This window comes from Erpetoichthys calabaricus, chromosome 18 (genome assembly GCF_900747795.2).
Source record: "Erpetoichthys calabaricus chromosome 18, fErpCal1.3, whole genome shotgun sequence".
Classification (NCBI taxonomy): Eukaryota; Metazoa; Chordata; class Cladistia; order Polypteriformes; family Polypteridae; genus Erpetoichthys; species Erpetoichthys calabaricus.
The window spans coordinates 16300539-16326963 of NC_041411.2; the positions used below are offsets into that span (position 1 = coordinate 16300539).

Sequence of the window (26425 nt, forward strand, 5' to 3'; positions counted from 1 at the left end):
AGGTAACGCTTGTGGTTGGCCAGCAATCTGCTAACATCCGCCACGGTGCCCTCAGTTTGTGAGGAGCAGATCATAGAATGGTTGAAATAGTTTTACTGTCAAATAAATGCAGAGTACGCAACACGTGTTTCGCCCTCATTCTGGGCTCATCAGGCGTACACACTCCACTGCACTCCCTCTCGGGAATCGAACAGCGTTACCTGGAAGGTAACCACCCATACCCACCTGTCTGTATGTGTCAGTCGGTCAAATCCACGCGCTTCGCACCGGCGAAGTACCGCTTTTAAATTTTTATTAAGAAGAAAAGAAAACCTTTTTAAATTGAGGGAAAATATACTAATAACAGTTTGTTAAGGATCTGTTTTTTTGTGAAGCTGCCTTCACTCGAGTGATCACTTCGAGCTGACTTGTTGGCCAACTATAAGCGTTACCTGGTAGGTAACCACCCATACAATCAGATTGTGAATCAGACTACGAATGCCGTGAATGTAATTACCCCGATCTACATGTTATCAAATAAACGAACCACACGCCGTGGCGCAATTTTAGGGGCTTCGCCTGTAGCGCTGACGTCCAAGGTTCGATTCCCATAAGGGAGTGAAGTGAGTGGCTGGTTACCTACCAGGTAACGCTTATGGTTGGCCAGCAAGTGAGGTAACATCAGCCACGGTGCCTTCAGTTGTGAGAAGCAGATCATAGAATGGTTGAAAATAGTTTACTGTCAAATAATGCAAAGAGTACGCGACACGTCTTTCCGCCTTATTCTTGGCTCATCAGGCATACACACTCACTGCAATCGCTTACGGTAATCGAACCTTGGACGTCAGCGCTAGAGGGGCTTCGCAGCGGTGAAGTATTGCTTTTAAATTTTAATTAAGAAGAAAAGAAAACCTTTTTAAATTAAGTCTTAAAAAGAGGTGTAAAGATATTGACAATAAGCTACGCAAACCCACCAAGAAATGCAATCGTTTAAATCAAGGCGCGAGTCGAAAAACACCATCCCATAATATTAGTTAACGATTAACACATTTCTATATGTATTGTAAGCATACAATACAACTGATAATATGTTGCGCTTATTTATCTGGTGTACCGACATTTTTGCGCGTTTAACGTCTGAAATCTAACGTGGTTTGTGCCCTTCAGAATGAAAACAGTTTGCATTTACCTTTTTAATAAAAGGCGAGCTTTTAAGCCTGAGAAATCACCCCGTAAATGCACACGTTTAATTGCACATGTGTTAATATGTATGCTTACACAGTATTAAAAGACACTCAAAAATTAACGTCATTTACCTTCGTTCCCGCGTTTGACTCGTGCTGTAAATCTCTTCCTTGTTTTTAGTTCACGTGATTACGTAGGAGGCGTGATGACGTGATACATGACTCCGCCTCCTCCATTAGAGTATATGGACAAAAAACAGGTTCCAGTTATGACCATTACGCGTAGAATTTCGAAATGAAACCTGCCTAACTTTTGTAAGTAAGCTGTAAGGAATGAGCCTGCCAAATTTCAGCCTTCCACCTACATGGGAAGTTCGAGAATTAGTGATGAGTCAGTCAGTCAGTCAGTCAGTGAGAGCTTTGCCTTTTATTAATATGTATAGATAAAAACACACGCGTAATCGAATGCAACGTTGTGTCAAAATTTCAAAGCAATTGGTGAAGAACTTTTGGAGATTTAAGGTTTTGAACAAACCAATATTTACATTTTTATTTGTGTGTATATATATATATATATATATATATATATATATATGGTGATGTAATAAAACATACAATTTTAAAAGAGCAGCAGAATGGGGAAATATTATTTGCATTAACAGGCTAATTATATTGCACTTCAAACTATGCATGAGAGCTGAGGATCATGGCAATACTTGGAAGACCCGGCCATGATTTGAGAAAGCAATTTGCCTACTCTTCAACTTTTGGTTTAATACTAAAAAATTTTTTTTTCCTCTGTTTTCTTAGGTTTTCACTGTGAACAATGTCAATGTGGTGATTAGAACAAGGACAGAGCATTTAACTGAGGAAGAGAAGGCCAGATACAGAGGTCAGCACACCATTTACCTCATATTGGTTGAGATTTGTTCCGGTCAGAATTATTTATGGGGGGATCTGCCTAGCCTTTAGAGACAGAGAAGTTGGGAGCATGCGCTGATAGTGTGTTGCTGCACCCTCCTCACGATGAACCACCTGAAGTGGGACCTGAGTGCATCGGGTGACACCTCAGCACCACACTGGAATAGTGAGAGTTTTTTTTTTTTTTTTTTACCCAGGATGAAGCAATTGCAGGTTATGGGCCTTGCTGAAGGGCTCAACAGAGTAGATTCACTTCTGGCATTTACGGAATTTGAAACAGCAAACTTCCAATTGCCAATGCAGATACCCAGCCTCAGAGATACTCTGCCTAGTCTTTAGTTAAGCAAAAATCATGATGTGCTAGATGACTTTGAAACATAATGACTTTTATCATATTTAGAGTGGTTTGGGTTGGTCTTTTAATCCTGCATTTTAGGGTAATGGGCCAAATGGATCACTACTGGTAATTTAGCTCACTTGCTTCTGCTGTCTTTTGGTTTTGTAGATGAGAGAAACATTCTGGAGTCTCTCCTTGGAACAGTGGAACAGTACTGTGGAGCCCAAGGGGTAAAAAAAACATCTATTTTTGTATTATATAGAAAAACCTATTTCTTGACCATTTATTTTGCAATACATGTCCATTCTTTATAGAATTTTGCACTTAGTAACAAAAAAAATAACCAAATTGAAATTTCTTTGCACATTTGAGAAACTAAGTCAGTTTTCTATCTCTAAAATCATACTTTTCAACCATTTTGCCATGTTTTAAAAATAACCATAATCAAGGGGCTCTGTTCAAAGGCTATGCTAGCAGAAGTGTCCTTGGAATAGGATGTTAGTCTAAATATACGAGAGGTTGGGAGTACGCACTGATTACAGAGTGTTGCAACGTCCACCACACAATGAACCTCCCGGATTAGGACCTGAGTGCAGCTGTGCAACGGGTGACACCTCAGCACCACACTGGAACAGTGTGAGGTTTTTTACAGTGGCTGGAGTGTTGGAGGGCCTAATGAAGTAGAGTCACTTCTGGCATTTAAGGTATTTGAACCACAAAACCTTCCAAAAGCTGATGCAGATTCCTAGCCTCAGAGCCACCACTCCTCTTAGATGGATTAAATATAAGGTTCATCCTACTTTATACTCAACCTTTTTCAGTTTACCACTGTTTACTTGTTTATTAAATATTTGTTAACTGCATCATTTAACACAGTGCCCAGATGAAAAACAAATGACCTAAGTAGACAGTTACCCAGATTGCAATTCTACTTTTTTTGGATCATTTTATTTTTACCATGCTTCTTTTAACTTCACCTGTTTGTTGTCTGGTACAAATCTTGTAATTGAAGATTTAACCCACTTCCTATTGTCCAAATGACTTGAAATTGTGCATGCTTACTCACTAATGATGACAATACATGAATCAATAATCAGTTTCACTAATTGATCAATTAATCCATGTTAATTAAGAAATGAAATTTTCATATGAGGAACAGTTAAAGATTTCACCAATAGAGGGCACTAGTAACAAATAGAAATATTAAAGGAAGTGTTAAAATATTGATTACAAAAATTATACTAAAACCCATGACTAAAAAGTTGAAAATAATATATATATAAAAAAGCACTTTTTAAAAACCACGCTTCTATTAAGTTAAAAAGTGTACTAAAAAGTAAAAAATAAGTCTCTCATACATTACTCCTAAAATAAAAGTGTGGGCGCTTTTCATCAATCAATAAAATCTTAGCAAAAGCGCCCATGCTTTCATTTTATGCGTGATGTATGAGAGACTTATTTTTTACTTTTTAGTATACTTTTTAACTTAATATAAGCGTGGTTTTTAAAAAGTATTTTTATATATACTGTATATATTATTTTTAGTTCTTTTCTCACCAGCAGGCAATACTTTCCTGTTTTATTTATTAATATTATTTATTACTAGACATTAAGCCCGTTACAATAACGGGCGCTAGAATAGTAGTGCATAAACATTAGTAGGAACAGTCTATATTAAATGGCAAAGGACCGTCTATTTTCTGTTACAGTAATACTGGCTTGTATGTGGCTGTAATATGCGTCACTGTATTGTGTGCCTTTAATTTTCTCTCACAGTAATACGTCTCTCCAGCAAGTATTTTAATCTGTGCTGGCGTGCAGCTAATTATTGTATGTATGGCGTCTCCCCAGCAACGGATTTTATGTGCGCGAAAATAAATCTACTTTTAAAAGTCATTCTATTGTAATATCATGAAAATTTGTATATTTAGGAAAACACTTTACACTTTACCGGGCCAAGTTTGTTAATTGCAAATCTGACATCCTCAGAGTGAACACTTGCACAACAACAAACACTAATCCCACCTCTTTGCGTCTCAGTACCCAATTGGATTTTTCGTGCATTATGTTTTGGGTCTTACCTCATTTACTGAAATCCGATTGGATCGGCCGCGTGATATTTTATAGGACCCGCCCTCTCTCTGTCTTGTGTGACGCGTCAGGCAGCCTTTGAAGCATCGCACCCTGCCCCGCGCATGCGTACTTCGCCAGAAGACACACACACACGGACACATGGACGCACACAGGGATTTTATTAAAGAGGATTGGCATTTTATTGGGCTGTAATACTACAGCCTTTGTTTCCAAGTTTACACACACCTCCTTTGTCTTGGTGATGGAAGGTGCAATTACTACCCTTTAATGTTAGTTTAATTTTTTCATGGAATTCATTTAATCTTGTAACACTTTGTTGTTGTTGAAGTGAAAATCCTCCTTATTGTCTCTCTAAGGTTTAACATTTCAGCATGGTACTGATGTAATCCATGCTTACTAAAGTTACCAATTTTTTTTTTCTCCTCTTCCCACAGGACCACACCTTGGAGTTTGCTTCTACCAATAATCCAACTGCTATTACTCCTGAGGAGTACTTTAACCCTGACTTTGACCTCCATGATAGGGATATTGGAAGACCAATTGAACTAACCATCAGAACCCAAAAGTCAGTATTTCAAATTTTCTGTCTTTTGGACAGCCATTCAGTTAGTGCTAAAGTAATATGTACCAAATGTAGATTTTAGACAGGCCAACCTATGCTAGAATAATTCTCCATGCTGTAACTTTCTCCAGTGGAAAGCAGGATGTTTAAAGAGCATTGTTCTGCCGAGCCTCCCAAAAAACTTCTTAAATGTTCAGCATACTAATTCTTTTCCCCACTGAGGATTGTGCGCTCAGTCCTCAGAATAGTAACTTTTAAATAATGGGTGTCAAACTTCATTCCTTTTTTGTTAACAACAATTATTTATATTGTTAAAGGAACATATCACGTAAAGTAAATGGATTTTTCCTTGCAATTCTCCACAGTTTCTAAAACTACATCTTTGTATCTCTCTCTATATATCTATCCATCTATCTATATATATATATATATATATATATATATATATATATATATATATATATATATATATACACATACATACACAGTGCATCCGGAAAGTATTCACAGCGCATCACTTTTTCCACATTTTGTTATGTTACAGCCTTATTCCAAAATGGATTAAATTCATTTTTTTCCTCAGAATTCTACACACAACACCCCATAATGACAACGTGAAAAAAGTTTACTTGAGGTTTTTGCAAATTTATGAAAAATAAAAAAACTGAGAAAGCACATGTACATAACTATTCACAGCCTTTGCCATGAAGCTCAAAATTGAGCTCAGGTGCATCCTGTTTCCCCGATCATCCTTGAGATGTTTCTGCAGCTTAATTGGAGTCCACCTGTGGTAAATTCAGTTGATTGGACATGATTTGGAAAGGCACACACCTGTCTATATAAGGTCCCACAGTTGACAGTTCATGTCAGAGCACAAACCAAGCATGAAGTCAAAGGAATTGTCTGTAGACCTCCGAGACAGGATTGTCTCGAGGCACAAATCTGGGGAAGGTTACAGAAAAATTTCTGCTGCTTTGAAGGTCCCAGTGAGCACAGTGGCCTCCAACATCCATAAGTGGAAGAAGTTCGAAACCACCAGGACTCTTCCTAGAGCTGGCCGGCTATCTAAACTGAGCGATCGGGGGAGAAGGGCCTGAGTCAGGGAGGTGACCAAGAACCCGATGGTCACTCTGTCAAAGCTCCAGAGGTCCTCTGTGGAGAGAGGAGAACCTTCCAGAAGGACAACCATCTCTGCAGCAATCCACCAATCAGGCCTGTATGGTAGAGTGGCCAGACAGAAGCCACTCCTTAGTAAAAGGCACATGGCAGCCCACCTGGAGTTTGCCAAAAGGCACCTGAAGGACTCTCAGACCATGAGAAAGAAAATTCTCTGGTCTGCTGAGACAAAGATTGAACTCATTGGTGTGAATGCCAGGCGTCACGTTTGGAGGAAACCAGGCACCGCTCATCACCAGGCCAATACCATCCCTACAGTTAAGCATGGTGGTGGCAGCATCATGCTGTGGGGATTTTTTTCAATGGCAGGGACTGGGAGACTAGTCAGGATAAAGGGAAAGATGACTACAGCAATGTACAGAGACATCCTGGATGAAAACCTGCTCCAGAGCGCTCTTGACCTCAGACTGGGGTGGCGGTTCATCTTTCAGCAGGACAACAACCCTAAGCACACAGCCAAGATATCAAAGGAGTGGCTTCAGGACAACTCTGTGAATGTCCTTGAGTGGCCCAGCCAGAGCCCAGACTTGAATCCGATTGAACATCTCTGGAGAGATCTTAAAATGGCTGTGCACTGACGCTTCCCATCCAACCTGATGGAGCTTGAGAGGTGCTGCAAAGAGGAATGAGCGAAACTGGCCACGGATAGGTATGCCAAGCTTGTGGCATCATATTCAAAAAGACTTGAGGCTGTAATTGCTGCCAAAGGTGCACCGACAAAGTATTGAGCAAAGGCTGTGAATACTTATGTACATGTGATTTCTCAGTTTTTTTATTTTTAATAAATTTGCAAAAACCTCAAGTAAACTTTTTTTTACATTGTCATTATGGGGTGTTGTGTGTAGAATTCTGAGGAAAAAAATGAATTTAATCCATTTTGGAATAAGGCTGTAACATAACAAAATGTGGAAAAAGTGATACGCTGTGAATACTTTGATGCACTGTATATATATATATATATATATATATATATATATATATATATATATATATATAATGTATATATACATACATACATATAGTCATGGCCGAAATTATCAGCACCCCTGGAATTTTCCTTGAAAATGGACCATTTCTTCCAGAAAATTGTTGCAATTACAAATGTGTTGGTATACACGTTTATTTCCTTTATGTGCATTGGAACACAAAAAAACACAGAAAAAAAGCCAAATCTGACATAATTTCACACAAAACTCAAAAACCGGGCTGGACAAAATTATTGGCACCCTTTACTTGATATTTGGTTGCACGCCCTTTGGAAAAAATAACAGAAATCAAGCGCTTCCTATAACCATCAACAAGATTGTTTCACCTATCAAATGGAATTTCCCACCACTCTTCTTTTGCAGACTGCTCAAGGTTTCTCAGATTTGAAGGGCACCTTCTCCCAACAGCAATTTTGAGATCTCTTCATAAGTGTTCAATCGGATTTAGATCTGGACTCATTGCTGGCCACTTCAGAACTCTCCAGCGCTTTGTCTTCAACCATTTCTGGGTGCTTTTAGAGGTATGTTTGGGGTCATTGTCCTGCTGGAACACCCATGACCTCTGACGCAGACCCAGCTTTCTGACACTGGGCCCTACATTGCACCCCAATATCTTTTGGTAGTCTTCAGATTTCATGATGCCTTGCACACAGTCAAGGCATCCAGTGCCAGAGGCAGCAAAACATCCCCAAAACATCTTAGAACCTCCACCATGTGTTCTTTTCTTTGTAGGCCTCATTCCGTTTTCTGTAAACAGTAGAATGATGAGCTTTACCAAAAAGCTCTACTTTGGTCTCATCTGTCCACAAGACATTTGCCCAGAAGGATTTTGGCTTCCTCAGGTACATTTTGGCAAACTCTAGTCTGGCTTTTTTATGTTTCTGTGTCAGCAGTGGGGTCCTCCTGGCTCTCCTGCCGTAGCATTTCATTTCATTCAGATGTCGACGGATAGTTCGAGCGGACACTGTTGCACCCTGAGTCTGCAGAACAGCTTGAATATGTTTTGAAGTTGATTGGGGCTGTTTATCCACCATTCGGACTATCCTTCGTTGCAGTCTTTTATCAATTTTTCTCTTCCGTCCACGTCCAGGGAGATTAGCTACAGTGCCATGTGTTGTGAACTTCTAGATTATGTTGCACACAGTGGATAAAGGAACATGAAGATCTCTGGAGATGTACTTGTAGCTTTGAGATTGTTGATATTTTTCCACAATTTTTGTTCTCAAGTCCTCAGACAATTCTCTGCTCTTCTTTCTGTTCTCCATGCTTAATGTGGCACACTCAGACACACAACAGAAAGGTTGAGTCAACTTTTCTCCATTTTAACTGGTTTCAGGTATGATTGCTATATTGCCAGCACCTGTTTCTTGCCACAGGTGAGTTCAAACGAGCATCATATGCTTGAAATAAAACGATCTACCCACAATTTTGAAAAGGTGCCAATAATTTTGTCCGGCCCATTTTTGGAGTTCTGTGTGACATGATGTCAAATTTGGCTTTTTTTCTCTGTTTTTTTGTGTTGTTCCAATACACATAAACGAAATAAACGTGTATATCAAAACATTTGTAATTGCAACAATTTTCTGGGAGAAATTGTGCATTTTCTGGGAAAATTCCAGGGGTGCCGATAATTTTGGCCTTGACCGTACAACTAAATACTGCTTCACTAAAAATCTTTGTTCGTAAAACACCTCAGTACTCAGATGTTCCTAGGAAATGAAAGACATACCACTGTTATCTATTTTGTTGAAAGTAGAGTAAATTATTATGCAGGCTGATAGGGGTACCCAAACTTTTTCATATGACTGTGTACATTTACGGATTTAGATCAAGCAAATTATAGAAAAAAACCTGAACATTCCAGTTGATTTTGTGACATCTCTCATTGCGTCAAGTATCATAGTTCACTTGCGGTACCGATTTATTTGCGCGAATCCAAGACAGAGGCTGTGGGCCATGGGAAGGAGGAAGCGTGACGTCGGAAGTAGGGAGCTGGGCAGGGACCTGCTCACTCATGCTCCAGCCTTAGGGCATGTACCTTACCTCCGCTTAACTAGTGAACGAGAGAACTACTTAACGGATTTAAACTGGGTATTTTTTATAATTTGCTTGAACATTCCGGTTGATTTTTGCAACTACTCTCATCATGCTAAGTATCATAGTTCGCTTGCAGTACTGATTTATGTGCGTGAATCCGAGAGAGCGGCTGTGGGCCAGGTGGAGGGGAGCGGGGCCCTCTTCACTCACACGTCAGCTTCCATTCGAGTCAGTCTATCTCTCGGCCATGTGTTGGAGCATACCTTGCCTCCGCTTATCTAGCGATACCTGTTTGTTCAACAGACATTATCATCTAGAGATTGTTAAGGAGTAACGTTTGACATTTTTGAGGGAGAGATCAGAGCTACTTATGTTTTAGAGGGTAGCCACTGATTGCCAGAGATATCACAGCCACATGCTTTCTCCCCACGTGGGGGACGCTTTCCCATCAGAGCTAAACACGATCAGATGCAGTGCCAATGTTTGACATTGGAGCATACTTACCTTCCACTTGGCCAGAATTACATTTTTTTAATGATTTTGAAAGTTTGTCCTGTTTCAATACTATTTGTGTAGAGCCGCGGGGCAACACTAGTTATCAGTAAATGGATTAATACAGTGTACCAAATACCAAAATAAATGGGCTGTTATTCACCAGACAGTTACAAAAAAGTACATTTTGGCTAGTCAGTTATTTCTTTTGGTAAGGTTCCTAAGCCGTAATTTAATCCTTTCACTCATAATTAGTTTTCAGTTTATAGTGAGCCACAAATAGTTAGTCAGCCTCTGAGTATCATTTGCATTAAACGTGTCAATAAACGCGTGAAGAAAATATTTAGGAAAAAAAGAAGAAAAATAAGTGCAAAGAATTGAATGCAGATAATCTGACATAGTTTCACAAAACATTTTCTTAATTTTATCCAGAAAAAATAAAAATACATTTCTATGAAATTATATGAGAAGGGTACATGAAACCCAGAACAAGCTAAGTAGATAAGACATTAACAGAAAGAAACCTCTCTCTAATTAAGAAACCAGGACTGTCTTTTTGGACGGGGTGCATTCTTGCTGTATCTGTGTTCTAGCTCAAACTGACAACACTACATTTGCCCTAAGTGAGTGGGATGAGTGTTTGAATATGCCCTGAGATGGATTGCCTCCTCTCAGAGATGATAGAATTTAATTAAGCCAATTAGTAAAGGGATGGACAAATGGTTTGAACTAAAGTCTGCTGCTGTGAGGACTTCAAGAAACAGTGTTTAACACTCAATGTTTTTTCCCCCAAAGATTTAAAGCAACATTGTGGATGAGTGAAGAGCATCCTCTCTCCCTGGTGGAGCAGGTGACTCCTATTATTAACCTAATGGCCAGGACTAGTGCACATTTTGCCAGACTGCGGGACTTTATCACCCTGAAATTCCCTCCTGGATTTCCTGTTAAAATAGGTATAACAATCTGAAAGCTAATGTGAATTACATCTTTGAAAGAATAATTACTGGTAACAAAAATATTGTTTGTATTCTCAATATGACATAATCAGGTATGCTAACATGGGCTCTTTTGAATTTTATCCCAGAGATCCCACTGTTTCATGTTCTGAATGCACGCATCACATTTGGTAATGTGAACTTGTGCAGTACTGAAGATGTGGTAGATCTCACTTCAAACAAGACACCTTCTCAGGATGAGGAAGACAATACAGGTTGAATAAATTATTGAAATAATGAATACTTTAATAGAAATAGTTTAGTCTACATTTTTGAGAGATGTAAAATATTTCAATTGTGTAATTTACAAATTACAGCCTCTTCTAAATCTCCATTCATTGTGTGCCCCTCTGTGTTCGATGTGCCAACAAGGTACATCCGCCGAGGCGGGGGCCGTGCAATGCCTGTCACAAATCATGACGAGGAATTGTTGCAGTTTGCCATTCAACAGAGTCTACTAGAATCAAAATGTACAAATGAGGTAAGATGACAATCTGAATTTGGCTCCCCACTGAATGAATGAACAGCAGTTTGAAATATTGGGGTGGACTGTGTGTTGGGAGTTTTCAAATAAAGACCAGGAAAGATTTGTTTATTTGAATTATTTAACAGGAAATCATTGATTGAAACCAATTTTATTTTAAAAGAGATTAAACTAGAGTGTATCTCAATGAAAATTCTGGGGCAGAAGTTTAAAAAATCTCATCATCTGTTTTTCATTTTTCCTTTAGATAACGTCCTGGGACGGAATCAGTGGAGTTTTCCCTGAGGCCATGTTTGAAAGCCAGTACAGTAGGTGGGAACCCTTTTTTTTGTGAATTACAATGGTACTAAATAAAAAAGAAATGAGGAAGGGTTGTGAGGAGGTTGTGGAATGACCTACAGTGGGTCACTGCGTGCAAGGGGGAAAAAAAACTCCCCACCCCCCAGACGACATCATTCATTGTTAATTCTCCAATTGGAGTAATTATCCCCTCAACTTCCCAAAAAAACATTGATCAGCAACAGTATCGTGAGGGAGTAGGATCCCATGGATGACACTCTGTGGCAACTGCGGAGTCAAATAATTGGTGTACATCTTAAAGAGGAAACTAAGCCTTCACTGAAGACAGGACTCTTGACCAGCGAATGATGTGAGGAGGTGGTTCATCAGTTGAAAAATATAATCCCATTAGACTATAGTTTCCTGCTTATGGTAGGTGCTTCTATTACAGTGTTTTCTATTTAAAGAAAATTCTAACAAAAAGCATGAGTTCTGCACATTTTGAGCATATCACTGGATAGTTTTTCACATCATTTGCCATTGTACAGTATTAGTCACTTTTTGCTTCTATTATATCAAACATTTTTTCTCTCTATTCTGCATGAAAACATCAAATTAAATTTTTTTTCTTGGCCATCATTACAAACTATAAGGGATAAATAACGTACTAAAAAATAGCATTTTTAATTTTTAATTTAAGTTAATTTATAGTTTCTTGTATTAAAAATCCATTCAATCTTTTCTGAATACTCATTTTATGGCAAGGAAAAAAAAAAAAAAAAAATCAGATTCAGTTTTTTGTCCAGGGAAAAATAATAAGTGAGCAAATAGCCTAACAAAAGTCTTTTGAGGCCGCGGGAGGGTGAGTGGTGAAAACTCCTTGGAGAGGAGGGTGTGTGTGCTACTCAACCCTTATTTATCTGTCAGTGATTGAGTTGTACATTGACTGTGGTGTGTTCTGTATGTTTTATTACATTTCAATATTGTTACTGAACTGTTGAGATAATTTATAATTGCTGTTCTGCAAATTGTTCTTTGCTGCTCTTAATAAGCGAAGGAGCAGTAGATGATAAACAATACTATAAACATACAGTTAGGTCCATAAATATTTGGACAGAGACAACTTTTTTCTAATTTTGTTTCTGTACATTACCACAATGATTTTTAAATGAAACAACTCAGATGCAGTTGAAGTGCAGACTTTCAGCTTTAATTCAGTGGGGTGGACAAAATGATTGCATAAAAATGTGAGGCAACTAAAGCATTTTTTTAACACAATCCCTTCATTTCAGGGGCTCAAAAGTAATTGGACAATTGACTCAAAGGCTATTTCATGGGCAGGTGTGGGCAAGTCCGTCATTATGTCATTATCAATTAAGCAGATAAAAGGCCTGGAGTTGATTTGAGGTGTGGTGCTTGCATGTGGAAGATTTTGCTGTGAACAGACAATATGCGGTCAAAGGAGCTCTCCATGCAGGTGAAAGAAGCCATCCTTAAGCTGCGAAAACAGAAAAAACCCATCCGAGAAATTGCTACAATATTACGAGTGGCAAAATCTACAGTTTGGTACATCCTGAGAAAGAAAGCAAGCACTGGTGAACTCAGCAACGCAAAAAGACCTGGATGTCCACAGAAGACAACAGTGGTGGATGATCGCAGAATCATTTCCATGGTGAAGAGAAACCCCTTCACAACAGCCAACCAAATGAACAACACTCTCCAGGGTGTAGGCTTATCAATATCTAAGTCTACCATAAAGAGAAGACTGCATGAAAGTAAATACAGAGGGTGCACTGCAAGGTGCAAGCCACTCATAAGCCTCAAGAATAGAAAGGCTAGATTGGACTTTGCTAAAGAACATCTAAAAAAGCCAGCACAGTTCTGGAAAAACATTCTTTGGACAGATGAAACCAAGATCAACCTCTACCAGAATGATGGCAAGAAAAAAGTATGGAGAAGGCATGGAACAGCTCATTATCCAAAGCATACCATATCATCTGTAAAACATGGTGGAGGCAGTGTGACGGCTTGGGGCGTGCATGGCTGCCAGTGGCACTGGGACACTAGTGTTTATTGATGATGTGACACAGGACAGAAGCAGCCGAATGAATTCTGAGGTGTTCAGAGACATACTGTCTGCTCAAATGCAGCTAAATGCAGTCAAATTGATTGGGCGGCGTTTCATGACACAGATGGACAATGACCCAAAACATACAGCCAAAGTAACCCAGGAGTTTATTAAAGCAAAGAAATGGAAAATTCTTGAATGGCCAAGTCAGTCACCTGATCTTAACCCAGTTGAGCAGGCATTTCACTTGTGGAAGACTAAACTTCAGACAGAAAGGCCCACAAACAAACAGCAACTGAAAGCCGCTACAGTAAAGCCCTGGCAGAGCATTAAAAAGAAGGAAACCCAGCATCTGGTGATGTCCATGAGTTCAAGACTTCAGGGTGTCATTGCCAGCAAAGGGTTTTCAACCAAGTATTAGAAATGAACATTTTATTTCCAGTTATTTAATTTGTCCAATTACTTTTGAGCCCCTGAAATGAAGGGATTGTGTTTAAAAAAAAATGCTTTAGTTGCCTCACATTTTTATGCAATTGTTTTGTTCACCCCACTGAATTAAAGCTGCACTTCAACTGCATCTGAGTTGTTTCATTTAAAATTCATTGTGGTAATGTACAGAACCAAAACTAGAAAAAATTTGTCTCTGTCCAAATATTTATGGACCTAACTGTACATGTCTTTCTGCTGCAATACGGAGGTCATTAGTGTCAGATCTTCTTTATATTTGTTTTATGCATGTACATTTTATCACTCTTTGAGGTGAAGATGGGTAGAACAGCTAGTAAAAGTATATAGCATAAAAATAAATAAATAAAGCATTGTAAAGAAAACATTTGAGGTGGCATTAGAAGGTATACAAGAGCAGGAAGCAGCATCATGAAATATCAGCAGTGATTTCCATAATAAGAAGTTGTGAATTTGTTTTAATTTGTGACTAAGACAATCAAGAGCATGTTCCTTCCTGAAGACATTCTGTTCTTTTACATTATTTTCTGTTGTTTCTGGATCTGGTGACATGCTGGCTTTTGTGAATATACTGTAATATGTGAGACCTCATATTTTGTTGCTAGCAGTTAATCTGGTTATTATGCTACTTAATAATTATTTTTAATGACACTTGAATTTCAAGTGAATGCAGACAGTCTTTCGCTAGCACTATTTTTTTTTAACAATTCCAGCTGTTGGTATGCAGCAAGTTTTTGGAAAAAATACATAAGGTATCCTGTAGAACTTTAAATAGCAAACCCAAAGCCTGAGTTATTAGTTTGTGAGAGAGTTTTACCTGTTCTCCTCAGCTTAATGTTGGATTGTTGCTGGTTCGTGTTATTTGGTGAACAATTCAGTAAATATGGTGAAACGGTTGAACTGTTGTGTTTACTGTGATAATTATCCCCCCCAAGAAAAATTACTGAATATCAGTAATCATTAGTTACTAACATTTCCCTAGTTAATTGCACTTGACTAAGTCCATATTTAGGACGGAACAGTGGTGTAGTTGTAGCGCTGCTGCCTTGCAATAAGGAGACCAGGGTTTGCGTCCCAGGTCCTCCCTGCATTGCTGTTTGCATGTTCTTCCCGTGTCTGCATTGGTTTCCTCCCACAGTCCAAAGACATGCAGGATAGGTAAATTGGTGATCCTAAATTGGCACTAGTGTGTGGTTGGGGTGTGTTCACCCTGTGATAAACTGGTACCCTGTCCAGGGTTTGTTCCTGCCTTGTACCCTTTGCTAGATGAGATAGGCTAGGTAGACCCCCGTGACCCTCTTCAGAACTAAGTATATTAGTCCTGAACTAAGTCCATGTTTAATAACAGCAGAGTGTTGGCACATATCTTGTTGCTGCATATCAGAAATTATTTTAGTTGAATTGTTTGTGCTTTAAAAATGTTTTACTATTTTAATTAATAATGTAGTAATTATTAAGGTTTCTAAGGATTGTCAGTGATTTATTATTAATGTATTGCAGCAGTAGGAGTGTCACAAATAGCTGGTTTCAAATTAATGCTATTTGGAAGTTCAGGGGACAGCTTGTCATATGTTTGTTAGTACTATATCACTCAGTGAAGAATCAAGCTGCATTTTAGGTGATAATTATTCTGACAAGTGATACACTGTAAGGCAGGCATGTCAAACTCACTACCATTGGTGGGCCACTTCGACTGCCATACGTGCGTACTGTACTGCCATACGTGCGTGCCGTACTGTAACAAATACTATTATACAAAGTTATTGTAGCTTTCTTTCCAATACTGAAAACTTTAAAATGTAACACTTAAGAAAAGCAATTTATTTCCATGCAGTCTCCATACAACAGTGTAGAATTAGAGTCAACCCCTTAGCTAGGTCCTTATTAATTTACTAGGCTCACCCTCCTTTTAAGGCGACCGACTTTTATCCTCAATTTGTGTGCGCTCCATGTGTACATCAGGCATGTAAGTGTAGGGAATGAGAACATCAAAGTGTCCATTCATAATATCTCCCGAAAACCTAAGTTTTTTTATCCCCTCGAGTGCCTGTCCAAACTTGGAGTGTAGGACTCCATAATAATATACTTGAAACTCATAGGGGAACAACTCTCCCGCTGCCATTAGCTCAGAAATGGTACCATAAGTTTGAGACTTTGACATTTCAGTGAGATACTGAAGCTCATTTGTATAAGAGATTCCTGACGGCATCATTGTAAATGGCTGAAACCTTGACCAATTACTTAAAACATGTCGTACAATGTCAGCCCGAATCTGTACCGCTAAAGACAGAGTTTCATGCACTAAATAAGCTATAGATGAGAATAAGCAAGCACCATCTCCCCTGATATTTACTACGCGGTGAGGCATTTGTACTCCATCAACATTAATTATTTCCTGAGACATAATTTTGTCTATTTTTCCAGCGTATCGCGCACAAAGGCAAGGGAATGATGGGATCACCAGAACTCTGCTCACATCGCGTCGCTTCGTGCCGCAAGCCACAAGTAGTAAGTCTGTAATAAGCGGAATACCGCTATGCTTTGCACTCACGGGACGGAAGGACAATCCCGACCGCTTTTATATAGTGTCTTGATGATTGATATTCATTATATTATATTCATTGCTTATATAGGAGCCTTACAGTGTGAGATTTATTTCTTTTGTCGCGACACTTGGCATCTCTTGTTAGCAACCAGTTCGTCAATATCAGGCTTGAAATCTTCTGCAGCTGCAACTTTTTTGAGGGATGAAAGGTGCTCAACGGTAAGTCTTGAGCGATGTGGGGTTTTGGTAGCTTTCATTAACAAAAACAATTGCTCACAAAGGTAAGTGCTTCTGAACATTGACAGTACTCTCGATGCCAACTTACGGATCTGCACATACGAGGGTGTCAGGTAAGCATACAAGCCTGGCACACCAACTGTATTTTGCCTTCAGAATAGAATCTGACTGCACTTCAATCAATTCCATTTGGATATTCTCAGGTGCATTCTCAACGTTGTAAGAGAACAGCGCAATCCCTGTTTGTGTGAACTGAAATCACGAAAATGCTCACTGAATTCATTGCTCAGTAATTCAAGTTGGAAAACAAATCCTCCAAAAATCAAATTTTACTTTACTAAGTTTACTTCAAAGTTTATATTGTAAAATAAGCCGATATGCAAAAAGCCACCTGACCTACAATAATTTTACAAACTCAAAATCACAAAAATGTTAACAAACAACTCACCAACTTCTTGCGTCCACTTCAGATCTTCAGCTGTAGTCTGCACTAACTGTTCGTTACAATACTAGCACAAAATTACATGAAACTAGAGCAAAAAAACGTGAAAATATGCGGGCTATTACTACTCGTGATGGTCAGTTCTGCCCAGTGGCCAGTCTCAGCAACCCAGTCAGTAGTGTAGCCTTAGCAGGGGCGGCTCTAGGCTCGTGGCGGCCCTGGGCAGAGAAAGAATCGGTGGCCCCTTCGCCTGGCAATGTCAATACGGTATCTTATGCACGGCGGATGGCCACATCCATTGCGGACACTGCATAGCCGCCTTGTGCTCATGACATGCTTCTATATACTCGTGTCCGTAACTTGAAAACCAGGTGGCGGCCAATGATATTCTCATTACGGCAAAACATTATAATACTACATATAGTATACTGCTCCGACTCTAGCGACATTTGTAAATACAGTGTACTAATTAACAAGAAACAATGTTTTTCGGCCACATTGCCGTCAGCTGTGTCGTTATTTTCTCTTTCTGTTTTATATTCAATATATATTGGCGTGGCGGCCCCTGGGATTTGGCGGCACTGTGCAGGTGCACAGTTTGCACATGCCTAAGGCCGCCCCTGCTGCAGCCTAGCACTTCAGTTGTGACTCTATGGCTCATTAACTTGTCAAGGCTCGTGGCTATACTAGCAGATGACGTTTCCGGTATCGTAATGCCATGGGAAAACACGCTTTTGTCAGAAAGCAGAAGTAAGAAAAGTCAATAAGTAACACCGAAGATGCAGAATACTATTGTTTGTGATTGAATCAATCATTTTGTACAAGTTCAGTGCTAACTAGCATCTGTAATGCGGGCCGCACAGATTTCTGTTGCGGGCCGCGTGTTTGACATGCCTGCTGTAAGGGACAAAATATAAGGTACTACTAAACAGAGCTAATAAATGCTACAAGGTGGTAAGATCTTGTGTTTTTTGAGGAGGTTCTTTTTGGTTTTGTCTAGCTATCAGGTTATCTGCTGATTTGTATGTTTCACAAACCCAAAACAGCCAAGTCCCAGCTCTTGACTGGTTTCGAAAGGTCCCGTGTGAACCTTTTGGGAAGTTTACTTATATCTGCACCACTTAATAAGTGCATTACTAAATGACTTAAAACCTAAATTTTGGTGTAAAATCCTCAGCTGACTCTTATTTACTTCTCTTGTGATCCTCTATAGAACTGCCCAGGAAAGCCTGTTGATGAACATGCCCATCAGTACCTGCCGAGGGGACACTCCAGATTCAGACCTTACACTTGCCATGGAATTATCTGCACGCATCCAGGAGGAAGAGGAGAGGCAAAGGAAGGAAGAGGAGGAGGAACTGGAGCGGATCTTGCAGTTGTCACTGATTGACAAATAGAGGGAAAAAGTAAAAGCACCAACATCACTCCTGCTGCTTGCAGAGCAGCTTATTTCAGCCAGTACTAGTGCCTGTCATGTCACAAAGAAGACCTGGAGGTCTCTGATCTCAGGAATCAAGAACTATTTAACCGCATACTTTTATAAAAGCAAATGACTGGAAAAAAAGACAACATTTATGACTATGTAAAGAATCAGCTTTTAAACTGTGAAGTACCACCTTCCCTGAGCCTTTGTATGATGTACACTTTTAAAATTTTAAAAGGAAGAGCACCAGCAACTGCCACTAGGCTTTAGTCTAACACATAGCTTTCAGTAACTTTTCATGTTAGGAACACAGCCATGACTAACATGGTAAATGAACTACATATTGTGCAATGAGAGCTAGTACTAAAGTCCGTGGCACATGAAGGTGAAGGTGAAGTTGAACATAAATGGCCACCAGGTTGGATTTAACAAAAAAAAAAAAAAGAAATAGACAACAGATGTGTTTAAGTTGGAAAGGAAATGAATAAGGAGCAATTTCCTCCAGCCTCACAAGCAAACAGTAGTAGCTGTAAACCTAGACAGGAACTGGAAGTTATTGAGATCTAAAAAGACCAATAAGAGACATAACAACTACAGCCACACAGCTACAGAACGTATTATAATAAACAGACTCTCCAGGACTCCAATCATAACACAGCTTTAGAAAATAGCATAATCCTAGGAACATCCCTAAACCATGAAGAAAGCAACAGACACAAAGAGGCAAATGGGCAGGAGGAGAATCCACACAGCTGAGAGAGTGTTACAAAAATGATTCCCCCATCCACCAACCCTTCAATACCTAGAGAAATGAAATCTCCACAAAATGGCAAGAGAAAGCCAGCATGCACATTTGGTAGAAAAGAGATAAGTTAACCGAAAGAACTGCTTAGTCAAAAAGCCAGTAAAACATAAAATTGCAGAAATATGTCCCATTTATGCAGGAGGTAATAAGCACAATGACTCCACTTGGATAATAAAAAAAAATATAGGCATTAGGTGGATGCCAGTAATGTTGTTGGTTCATGAAGATGTATTCTGCTAAATCAAGAGCAATAATAGAGCACTGTGGGGGGAAAAAAGTGAAAACCAAGGCAGAATGGATAGAGTACTGTATTCCTATGTGGAGAGCCACTCTCCTCCTGGTAGTAGGCAATATATTTCCAGCATCCAGCCCATAAGAGAGGGGCTCAAATGGATACTAGCATACAATTCTTTTTATTGCGTCCTGATGTTAAGTATTCCATCAAACCATAATCTAAAAAACAGGACAGCACTAAGCCACGCTCTCATTGACAAGCCACATCTACTGAACTAATTTGACTAGTGCAGGCAAATGTGAGTTTTCTATACATGGCAGCTTTAACTGTAGAATACCAAAGACTGAAGGAACAGTTTCCATGGAGTTTTATATTCTTTATGTTTATTGTATAAGTAATAGCACCTTTGTTGTGCCACTTTCAAAAGCTGCTTGATGCTGCCAAATTTTATTGACTACCACTTAGGGATGAGTTCAAATAATTGATAATTGGTAACATGATTTGAATTTCAGTTAATTTTAATGTATTCATATTAAGCACACTTCCACTGGTGAGCCTGCAGCGCTGTATAATGCTTACTCAGCAGCTATGGGGAAAAAAAAAAATGCATTTTAAGCAGAGCACAATGTTGAAATGGAGTTATCATGCAATATATTTTATTTATATAAATATATACAGTATGTAGAAAAAAACTATATATATATATATATATATATATATATATATATATATATATATATATATATATATATATATACACACTGTATATATGAGTTTTTTTTCTCACTGAAATAAAAATAAAAAATCAAAAACATTGGTTGCAGACAGTGTCTGATATGTGCTCCATTAGTACATGCACACCCAACTCTACTAATTGGCTGCACATGAATTGAAACTTAAAGGAAGAACGCGTATGATTTACCAGTTGTGGACAGGCTACACCACTCATCTAAAAACTAATGTAGAGCTCATCCCTACTACCGGCCTGGCATGCAGGCCACATTTATTTTACTATTTTTTTAGTTTAGTTTTTTTTTTTTTTGTACTGATGAGTTTTTTTGCAGATTACTAATATTCTGCTTTCCTACAGTATTTCAGTTATCAAGGGTGACCCAACTTTGTTGTCAATCGCTTGTGTGATGCATTTTACTATTTTGGAAACAGCAGGCCTGTTTGTTTTTTTGATGCTTCCCTCATGTGTGATTAGCTGTGTTCTTTAATAAAATGAATTTAATAATTTTGGTGTTTTTTTCTTGATCAGTTTACAGTATTTTTTTCTGTATCACTTTGCAATATTACATGGCACCAAGCACAGAACAGACCATAATGTGAAGACATTCAACAATTTGAAAAATGGGGGGCAGTATTAATAAAGTGGGTTGAAAACTGGTTGTCGGGACAGAGGGCAGGGTGGGAGGTGAATGTTTGTTAACATTATTTGTAATTGCTACCTCTTGGGCCATTATTCATCCTTTAGGTTCAGGGTGGTGTTTTAAGAATAAAAGACATGTTTTCTGGACAGTAGGTCTGGCTGACCTAAGAGGAGGCCCAGAGTAACTGCAATGGGCCATTGTTAATCAAAGTTGGCATGAGGCTTTACTGTATGCAGCTAACCTTTCTGACATTTTATCCGGAATGATGTCCAAAGTGTTAATAGCATGGATCTCAGAGAAACAGGTGTCACTGAAAAAGAGCCAGACATACATAATCCTTGACTTTGGTGTGTGTTAGGTGTCATGCCTAATGAAAGTAATTCAAATGCATGTAAATGTCAATCTTGAAAGTGTGCAGTCAGTTTCATGAGCAGCAGACCATCGAGGACACTACAGTGCAGGATGACAAAGTTGGACCACAAGCACATACATGGTGAGCTCAGTGATACAAATGAGACTATTGGGTGACACGCAGTGAAGATGTGATATGGTCAGAGGAATTGTCCTCTTCTCCATGCATGAAACAGAAGCACACAGGTCTGAGAGGTTGGCTTTAATACTAATGGGCTGCATAGTAATGAAGGATGATTTAAATTGGGTGGGTGCACTCTAGCACTTTTAACGCAGTCAGGCCTGGTCTTTGCATAAAGATTGTGAGTGGGGGCCACCACCACTCTGCCACTCAGCTCAATCTTTGGATTATGATGTGTCTGCTAATAATTTGATTTTTGTGTCTTTTTGTACATTTTATTAACAGAACTTCCCTTGGGAAAATCAAACTTGTAATTATAATATGAGTTTAAATACTTGGGATCAACAATTCAGAGTAATGGGGATTGTTGAAGAGAGGTGAAAAAGAGAGTTCAGACACGGTGGAAAGGATGGAGAAGAGTGTCAGGAGTAATTTGTGACAGATGGGTATCAGCAAGAGTGAAAGGGAAGGTCTACAGGACAGTAGTGAGACCAGCTATGTTATATGGGGTGGAGACGGTGGCACTGACCAGAAAGCAGGAGACAGAGCTGGAGGTAGCAGAGTTAAAGATGCTAAGATTTGCATTGGGTGTGATGAGGATGGATAGGATCAGAAACGAGGACATTAGAGGGTCAGCTCTAGTTGGACAGTTTGGAGACAAAGTCAGAGAGGTGAGATTGCGTAGGTTTGGACATGTGCAGAGGAGAGATGCTGAGTATACAGTATTGGGAAAAGGATGTTAAAGATAGAGCTGCCAGGCAAGAGGAAGGCCTAAGAGAAAGTTTATGGATCTGGCGAGAGAGGACATGCAGGTGATGGGTGTGACAGAACAAGATGAAGAGGACAGAAAGATATGGAAAAAGATGATCTGCTGTGCCAACCCCTAACGGGAGCAGCCGAAAGAAGAAGAAGAATTATAATATGCAGAAAATGCAAAACTGCAGCTGATCAGTTAATAGTATTACACTGTCATGCATAATTGTTTTATGTCCAGGAGATGGCAGTCTTTGGCAATTTTTTCTTGGTGTATTTTTCCCCCACAGTGTTTCTTTTGTACTGAAAACCCCATATGCAATATCCTTCCAATCATTTGCATATTACTTGCACATTCCAATAAGCAGCATTAAGGAGTATTTCAACCTTTCCATAAGACAGAATGGCATTTTCAAAACTGCATCTTTAAATTTTTTGCTTCTCTTTTTCTCTATTTACAAGGTTAATTCACTTTTTGAGGTATATACTGTAAATGCATAAACAAAGCCAGAATAAAGTTGTATGTTACTTTACCACTCTGTTTCAGTCTATGATAAGTCAAACCTCAAGCTGGCACTGATGTAAGCAGAATCCTTGGCTGTCCCAAGTTTACACTTCAGAGCAGTCAGTGTAACCCTTGCCATTACAGACCAATACGTGTGTACACAAAGTGTGACCTACGAGCTAAAGCAAAGGTCTTTCAGCACCTGCCACTGGTCACATTGCAGAGACATGAAAGCTATTGTATTGTGATTTGTAGCTTTGAATAAAAACATCACCTGTAAATCCATATATTTTTCACTGTGTATTTCACTTCAGGGAGCATAGTTTGGCATTGGATACATGGAATGAAAGTGTAAATGTCCATAAATCCTCACTCCAAAGCAACGTGATGTTTAAATTGTTGGTTCTCCACAAAAAAATACTGAAACAACTGTACACCTTTGAATTTTAAAATTTTGTTGGTAGACAGTATGCCCCCTGCTGATTAAGGTGTTGTCATGGGATCATAGGTTTAAAGTTTCAGTTCCCACTACAAATTTACTATTTAATCTGGGTTACTTGAGTTAGATATCAAAAGTAATGGAGGTGTCCATTATCTGGTGTGACCCTTAAAGTTTAAGACATAAAGTATAACTTTGTCAGTTCTAGCCCACATTGGCTTAACATGTGGCCCTGGACCGGTTGCAGTATTTCCATGCTAACTAGTAAGTGTGACGTATTGGTTAAGTTGTAGGACTGTATAGCACAAAACTGCTAGTTCAAACCACACTACAGATTGCACATATAAGCCTAAATGAGTCACTTCAATTAGACAATAATACTACTGGAGGTAGGCAGTGTGGCTTCATCATTAGAGTAATGAAAGCAGAAGAGAACAGTTCCGTTCAATGTGACTACGAGTGAATCACTTCACTTACTAACAGTATTGTGAATGAGCAATAACACCTCCTAGAGGGTAAAATGTTGGATTATAAATCATGAGATGGATGGTACACTCACTACCACTGTTCTGTGTACTGTGTGATCCTCCTAGTCTAAACTTCACATTGTAGAAATCCAATGCACATGGCAGCTCTTGCCCAGTCTTGGATTGGACACTATTCCACTGCAGGGCACTATGGAAAGATGATGTGTAAAATTACATTCTTAAGCAGTGTGTACTGATGGCTAAAGGATTTGACAGAAAACCACAACATTTCTAGTCCTGTCTCCACCCTGTGGAAATCAGGTAACCTGCCAGTGTTCCAGGTGTGTAAAACAGAAATGAAAGAGTAAATCAGTACTGTACTTCTATAATTAGCATATAAAAATGAATTATCAAAAGACCATAGTATAGATAGATATGAAATGTGCTATATAATATATACAGGGTGGTGGCAATGCAGGAAAACAATGCAAGACAAAAGAATTGTTTGAAATATCTTGTAATAACGAAAATGGACTTACATTGAATTAATTCACTGATTTTCCATGTAATGTCCCACTTTTCCTCCATTCAGTTGGATACAGGCTCAGAGTCTTCTGGCTACAGCATCACATGCATCTCGGCACATTTGCAGAGGAAGTTTCCTGGCAAAAGAATTTTAAGTGAAATCTCTATGTGCAGGGCAGGTGCTGCCAACCATCAGCAACAAAAAATATGTTTTTGTTTATTCTCTATGTAATAAACTTAATAAGTTATAACGTAATGAAAATTGCATAATTAGATCTGGACCACCCTATAGATATGAAAAGCACTATGTAATAGGCAGATAGTTAAATATCCAAAGCATGATATAATAGATAGATAGATAGATAGATAGATAGATAGATAGATAGATAGATAGATAGATAGATAGATAGATAGATAGATAGATAGATAGATATAAAAAGTCTACTCACCCCTGCCATAACTGCAGACTTAAGTTAATTGGCCAGTGTGTGTCTTCATAGACTCTTACCCCAATTAATCTGGACTGCATTTGATTGTTTCCACTTACTACCATTTGTAAAGCACCTTGAATTATGTATTGGAAGGTGCTATATTAATAAATGTTGTTGGTCTTCTTGATTGGGCTTTGATTGGGATAGTGAAAATGCAGGCCTTGTGTATCTAACAGGCTTTTTATGCAGGCAAACAGTATACACAGGGCTATGGAAAATATAGGGCCACCTGAAAGGTTTTTAATCCAAATCCATGGTAGTATTCTCTCAGAAGCATTTGGAATTTGCAGCACTCTGATAATATTTTGTGCAGTTAAGAGATTTAATGTAATCCAACTGAAATGCACTGAATGCATGTCAAGGTTGTGACAATGAAAACATCTCCCAAGACAAGAAATAAATGTAGACCAAAAGTTCATTTTTGTAAAATTATCCAATAACCTTTTCATATGTCCTCCATTAGTCCCCTGATTAGAGTTACCAAGCTCTATTTTGTACATATCAGTAAGTTGTAAATAATCCTTTATAAGCAGGTGTGGACCCCTGTTGGTCTTGTCACATTACCACAGAAAGCATTTTAAAATTAAAATGGCATGCTTCACTTTTTTGTACTTATGTAAAGGTTAGGCAGATTACTGTGTTGTTGTTCTACCATGCTGACAGAGGACACCAAATCCTTGTCTGCATGTGCATGTGTGAAATTGTTGTTTAAGCATGAGTTTAAACAAAAACTTCACTAACAAAATTTATTTACCTTGTGATATTTAGGGCTCTTTTTACAGATAAATACACAATTTATATTATATCATTAACGCAAGTATTGATCTACAGTGTGCTTATCTGTTGCCTTATGGATCAGTAGCAGGTTAAATGACTTGCTCAGGGATCACACATTTTACACTTTTTTAAGCAGATGGATAGAAAAACTTGTTGTGTTTGCTTGATGCTAGAGGTGGGCATACTCAGTCCAGTTGGGCCATAGTGGTAGGTTTTCATTTCAGACAGTCTTCAGATATTAAATGAACATTGGCTTCTTTGCTTAGTGATATTTTTGGTCCTGTTTTCATTTTCTAAGAAATATTCCCTCAAATCAGGTATGATCTTTGTCCACTGCTCTGCTCTACTCACATCATTCTCAATTGGTCCCTTCTTTCCCAAATGACATCTTTAAAGTCATTCACACCAGTTCCTGCTCATCACACTTGTGGGCACACTTCAAACAAAGAAGTGAAAAACTGGTTGAAAATAGACACTAGAGGAATATAACTTGGTCTGATAAATCCAGGATCTACAAACCCCTCATGTCCTCATTGTTCATTCTGCAGGATGGTGATGCCTACATAATGGTGTGAGGTACATTTTTGTAGCTCAGATTGAAAGTTACAGGTTATAATTGCAGATCAGGTACATCCACATACCAGACTCATGAGTGCATGGCTATGAGCATCCTGAAACAGTGGATTCGGCTTAATGTGGTGATCTCTCTAGTCCTTACATCACAATTTAGTCAATCATCTATGGGTGAACATTGAAGGGATGTTCAGAATGGAGATTCAGCACAACACTTCTGGAATATATTGGAGTGGACATGGCA

At 38.8% G+C, this 26425-nt stretch overlaps 1 protein-coding gene across 1 annotated transcript in view; it reads left to right on the plus strand.

Moving 5' to 3' along the window:
• The window catches only part of ankrd13a (ankyrin repeat domain 13A), a 35044-nt gene extending 14061 nt beyond the window's left edge, over positions 1-20983 (plus strand). Inside the window, exons 8-15 of the mRNA XM_028824057.2 lie at positions 1974-2055; positions 2590-2651; positions 4950-5080; positions 10564-10721; positions 10853-10978; positions 11081-11244; positions 11495-11559; positions 18497-20983. Of these exons, the coding sequence (XP_028679890.1) occupies positions 1974-2055; positions 2590-2651; positions 4950-5080; positions 10564-10721; positions 10853-10978; positions 11081-11244; positions 11495-11559; positions 18497-18680 (972 nt within the window). The 3' untranslated portion in view covers positions 18681-20983. The remainder of the gene's footprint in view (positions 1-1973; positions 2056-2589; positions 2652-4949; positions 5081-10563; positions 10722-10852; positions 10979-11080; positions 11245-11494; positions 11560-18496) is intronic.
• The last annotated feature ends 5442 nt before the right edge of the window (positions 20984-26425 follow it).